The sequence below is a fragment of the Carlito syrichta genome, unplaced genomic scaffold (genome assembly GCF_000164805.1).
Source record: "Carlito syrichta isolate Samal-C Ts95f unplaced genomic scaffold, Tarsius_syrichta-2.0.1 Scaffold130823, whole genome shotgun sequence".
Taxonomy (NCBI): domain Eukaryota; kingdom Metazoa; phylum Chordata; class Mammalia; order Primates; family Tarsiidae; genus Carlito; species Carlito syrichta.
The window spans coordinates 1,494-6,746 of record NW_007074919.1 but is presented as its reverse complement, the minus strand read 5'-3'; the positions used below and the strand labels follow the sequence as shown (position 1 = coordinate 6,746).

The 5,253-nt window shown below is 62.7% G+C and overlaps 1 protein-coding gene across 1 annotated transcript in view; it reads left to right on the top strand.

Moving 5' to 3' along the window:
• Nucleotides 1-652: 652 nt before the first annotated feature.
• LOC103250642 (complement C1r-A subcomponent-like) overlaps nucleotides 653-5,253 on the top strand; it is a gene marked incomplete at its 3' end in the record, with an annotated part of 6,010 nt that continues 1,409 nt past the window's right edge. Inside the window, exons 1-6 of the mRNA XM_008049233.2 lie at nucleotides 653-881; nucleotides 2,252-2,444; nucleotides 2,759-2,905; nucleotides 2,999-3,195; nucleotides 3,741-3,888; nucleotides 3,978-4,099. Coding sequence (XP_008047424.2) covers nucleotides 2,405-2,444; nucleotides 2,759-2,905; nucleotides 2,999-3,195; nucleotides 3,741-3,888; nucleotides 3,978-4,099 — 654 coding nt within the window. The remainder of the gene's footprint in view (nucleotides 882-2,251; nucleotides 2,445-2,758; nucleotides 2,906-2,998; nucleotides 3,196-3,740; nucleotides 3,889-3,977; nucleotides 4,100-5,253) is intronic.

Below are 5,253 nucleotides of genomic sequence, written 5' to 3'. Positions count from 1 at the left end.
GGAGAAGCCCGAGGGGAGGAGAAGCTGGGGGGAAGCCAACCCGGCTCCTAACGTGCTCGCGGAAACCGAAACATGCCCCTTCCCACGCGCCCCGTCTGTCCCAGGCTGCGCACACATGGGCCCAGGCCCCATCCCTCCTCCGAGGACCGGGGACACCTAGGAGGCAGGGGCTGACCCACTCTCCCATCTTCCCTCCACGCCGGCGGCAGGGAGCGGGGGGGGGCAGGGGACCCACTGGTGTCTCCCACACGCCCCTGGCAGTTTCTCCCAGAGGCCTTTGCTGAGCTTCTGGGAGCCTCTTCAGAGAGCAAGGACTAGAAGCCCTCGGCCTCTGTTCGCAGGTCCCGTTAGCGGGGCTCAAGCCAGGCCCGTTCTGGAAGGGGGGCTGCTGGGCAGGGGAGGAGGCTGGGAGGGAGTGGAAGGGGAGCGTGGCTGACCTCCGGACTGGACCCTGCCCTGGGGAGAGGCGCCCGATGCCGCGCAGAGGCTGACCTCCCCACCTCCCCGCTCCCGTCCAGAAGGGCTCGGGGATGTCCAGAGCGGGCAGACAGGAGGCGGCCCGGGGCGGGGCCGGCCCATCCCCAGCCCAGGACCGCCCCGACCGCCGGGGCCTGCACTCCTCCCCCACAGGCACCCTCTTTCTTCCTGGCAGGTGGCTCTGGTGCGTCCTGGTGCCGGCCCTGTTCCGCGGGGCGGGAGGCTCGGTCCCCCTCCCGCCGAAGCTCTTTGGGGAGGTGACGTCCCCTGGGTTCCCCAAGCCTTACCCCCACAACTTCGAGACGACCACTGTGATCACGGTCCCCACGGGGTACAGGGTGAAGCTTGTCTTCTGGCAGTTTGACCTGGAGCCTTCTGAAGGCTGTTTCTATGACTATGTCAAGGTAGGGTCCGCTTGGGAGGGCAGAGGGGATTCGAGGCCTTGTCCAGCACGCCCATCCCCAGGCCCGGCCCCGTAGGAGCGGACGGCCGCCTGGAGCTCGGGGAGTCAGGTGTGGCCCTGGGTGGGCGCCTCTGGTTGAGAGGCCCAAGTGAGCTTTGAGAGGAGGGCCCCAGAGAAGGGAGGGACAGGCCCACTCTCAGGAAAGTCCTGTCTTCGGAAAACCCGCCCCATCTGCTGACGAGCTGGGACTTTCTGGGAAACCACTGTGCCCCAGTTTCCCTGTTTCTACGGAGAATACAGGAACACAGGGACAGGAGGAGGAGAAATGTGCGCTCCAGCAGCACAGCGTAGACATTAGCAGGGACAGCGGGCAGAACCCTTGCCTCTGACACCCAGGGCACCTCCCAGTCCCCCCTTTCTATGTCTCAGAACAGCCAGGCGCAGTGGCTCGTGCCTGTAACCCTAGAACTTTGGGAGGCAGAGATGAGAGGGTTGCCAGAGCCCGGGGGCTCAAGACAAGTCTGAGCAATTTGGCAGGATGTCGTTTCTACAACAAATCGAAAAACTTAGCCGGCCATGGTGGCACACGCCTGTGGCTTTAGCTCACTGGGGCTGAAGCGGAAGGATCACCTGAGCCCAGCAGGTCGAGGCTGCAGGGGTCGTGAACGTGCCACTGCACGCCAGCCTGGGCGACAGAGTGAGACCCCAACTCAAAAAAGATGGAAAGCAATGTGATCCGGGGCTGAAGCGAGCCCGTGAGGGTCCCCCAGCCGCCATTCCCAGGACACCCCCAGGGCTGTGAGAGAAGGCCGTGAAAACGGCACGTCCCTCCGGCCCACAGGACTGAGGAAGTCTGCAGCGCGGGGGAAGGGTGTCTGGTGGCCGGGGCAGTGAGGAACGGGGCAGGCCCCGCTTCTGCTTTTGAGGGCCTGAGGCGTCCGTGAGGAAAGGGGGTCGGGGAAGCGAGGCATGCTGGTGGGGACCGAGCCTGGGGACCCCCACAGCTCACGTGTGTCCGGGAGCCCAGGGGTGTGAGCCTGCGACGGTGGGGGGGTGGAAGAGGGAGACAGCACCGCGTGGGACAGTCTGGGCCCTGGGAGCGAAGGGATGGGAAGGACGGGCACATGCTACCACGAGCTCAGCGGAGAAGATGAAGAAAGGTCTGAAACCTCCCGGGGTACAGGAGACAGGCCGGGGGTGAGGTGCCAGGCCCGGAGAGCACGCGAGAGTGAGTCCGTGGAGGTTAGGGGTGCGGAGGAAGGTCACCGCGGCAGCTGGAGCCATCGTGGGCGTGGTTCCCTCTGGGCAGGAGAGCGCGACCCCCCCCAACGGGGGTCCTTCCCCCCACCCCAATTCCCCTTCTCCCACCAGCTCTCTGCCGATAAGAAAAACCTGGGGCGATTCTGCGGGCAGCTGGGCGCTCCCCTGGGCAACCCCCCGGGGAAGAAGGAATTCCTGTCGCAAGGGAACAAGATTCTGCTGACCTTCCACACGGACTTCTCCAACGAGGAGAACGGGACCCTCATGTTCTACAAGGGCTTCCTGGCCTACTACCACGCTGTGGGTGAGTGGTCCGGAGGGGGCTCTTCCTCCTGGCCTCCGCCATACTGCGTGGAGGCCAGAAAGGGGAGTCCCGAACCCGAAGAAGCCGGCAGCCCTGCTTTTCTCGCACCCCCCCGCAAGAGAGCTTTTCCCGAAGAGCCTGTCAGCCTGGGCTCCGTCCCCCTGGTCAGTCCCCAGAGAGCCCTGGGAGGCCTGGAGGTCCAGGGAGCCAGGAGCGGCCGGCGCCTTTAGGCCTCCGTTGAGGGACCTCTCTGAAGCCAGAGACCCCACCCAGAGCTTCCCGGAACACAGCCTCGCTTCCTGCACCCCTTCCAGACCTCGACGAATGTGCTTCCCAGAGCAACTCGGGCGAGGAGGGCCGCCAGCCCCGGTGCCAACACCTGTGTCACAACTACGTCGGCGGCTACTTCTGTTCCTGCCGTCCAGGCTACGAGCTGCAGCAGGACGGGCACTCCTGCCAGGGTGAGCGGGTGGTGTGGGAGGGAGGCAGGGATGGGGCCGGGCTGGCCGGGCCCCCCGGGGCGCCCCGTGACGCCCGTGGCTCTGCTCTCCCAGCGGAGTGCAGCCACGAGCTGCACACGGAGCCGTCAGGCTACGTCTCCAGCCTGGAGTACCCCCGGCCCTACCCGCCCGACCTGCGTTGCAACTACAGCATCCGGGTGGAGCGCGGCCTCACCCTCCACCTGAAGTTCCTGGAGCCTTTCGAAATTGACGACCACCAGCAAGTTCGCTGCCCCTATGACCAGCTGCAGGTAACCACCGTCTGCTGCCCCTGGAAGACCCCTCCTCTCCTTCCCATCCCCACGTGCCCCGCCCCCCGGAGTCCTCTGGCTACTTGGGAGAGGAGCAGCCATAGCACACAGGGGCTAGGCTCGTTTCCACACAAGAAAAAGTGAATTCCGGGCATTCCTTTCTCGTCAGCTGAAAACCCACACAAGGCAGATTTCGCCATTGTCTCCATCACCCTGGCCACCAGGCTACTGCCCAGGTGGCCCTATGTAAAAATAGCCAAGCTCAGTGGGGCACAGTGGCTCACGCTTCTCATCCCAGCACTTTGGGAGGCTGAGGCGAGAGGATTGCCTGAACTCAGAGGTTTGAGACCAGCCAGGTGTAGTGGTGCACGCCTGTGGTTCCAGCTGCTTGGAAGGCTGAGGCGAAGGATCACCGGAGCCCAGCAGGTCGAGGCGGCGGTGGCCGGGAGCGTGCCGCTGCCCTCCAGCCTGGGCGGCAGAGTGAGACTCCGACTCACACAAACAAGTCCAAGCTCGAGAAATAACCCTCCCTCCTCCCCCACCAGATCTATGCCAACGGGAGGAACATCGGCGAGTTCTGTGGGAAGCAGAGGCCCCCTGATCTCGACACCAGCAGCAGCGCCGTGGACCTGCTGTTCTTCGCGGACGAGTCGGGCGACAGCCGCGGCTGGAAGCTGCACTACACCACGGAGAGTAAGGCTGCCGGGGTCCCCCGCGCCGGCCGGCCGGGCAGCAGGGGCACAAGGGGCCGGGAGTAAACATGCCCTCTGGCCGCCCCACAGTCATCAAGTGCCCCCAGCCCAAGACCCTAGACGAGTTCACCATCATCCAGGACCTGCAGCCTCAGTACCAGTTCCGCGACTACTTCATTGCCACCTGCAAGCAAGGCTACCAGCTCGTGGAGGTGAGAGCCTGGTCCGGGGGGGGAGCCAGCCTGGCGGCCAGGAGGGACTTCTCGGAGGAGGAGGTCCACGGTGCACTGAGGCTCATCCCAGCTGGAGTCATAGAGGGCTGGGCTGGAAGAGTCATCTGGTCCATCAGCTCCCAATCTTGGCTGCCTACTGGAAACACTTAGAGAGTTCTATAGATGTGGGTGTCGGGGCCCCCATGGAGACCCGGGTGAGTCTAACGTGCAGCCACGTGTGAGAACAACTGACCTCGTCCAGTAACCCCTTGAGGATTAGAAAGGCTGGGTGGAGAGACAGTGACTCGTTGACACCATGGAGTGATTGTTCACCGCAAGGACCAAATCCCAAATCTCCCCCTCCTGCCCTGAGACGTTTATACTCATTGGTAGTCTTACCCCGGGCCTACCGTCTTGTTCTCAGCTGTGCAAACATGAGAAGGAACATGGTTGTATCCACTGACCAATCTCACAGAAGCTGGTCAACCCAAAAGCTATTGGAAGGCTGAGGTGGAAGGATCTCCTGAGCCCAGCGGGTCGAGGCTGTGGTGGCCAGGAGCGGCCACTGCACTCCAGTCTGGGCGACAGAGTGAGACTCCCACTCAAAAAAAAGAAAAAAGAGTACGACTGGAGTTTCCCTGGCCGCGGACCCAGGACCGGATGTTCCGTCCTTGTTCCCTAGGCGCACCACAAATGCCTCACCGGAGTTAGAGAAGAGACCTACGATGTGTCCTTAAGTCGTCGTTAAGTCTCTCAACACACACCTCAGGTGTCTGCTCCCAGGCTGTGCCTAGATGCAGGAGGTGCAGGAAAGGCCCACACACTCACCCAGCCCGCATGGCACACGTGGGAATGACACATCAAACCAGGGTTGCTCTCGACTCCAGGATGCGCCCAGCTACCCCCGGAGGCTGGGGGTGGGGTTGGGCCAGAAGACAGCGCCAGCAGGGTCTGCTCGTGTTACGACCACCCCCCTTCCGTGCTGTCTTGCATTTGTCATTCACGTCATAGAATGCAAAGCAAGGCGCACGGTTTCTCACGTTATGTATATTTCACCCAGACATCCCAATTCTCATACTCATCCTCTACAATCTTTCCCAGGGCTAACTCTCTGGGATGGTATTTACTCTTTTTTTTTTTTTTTTTTTTTTTTT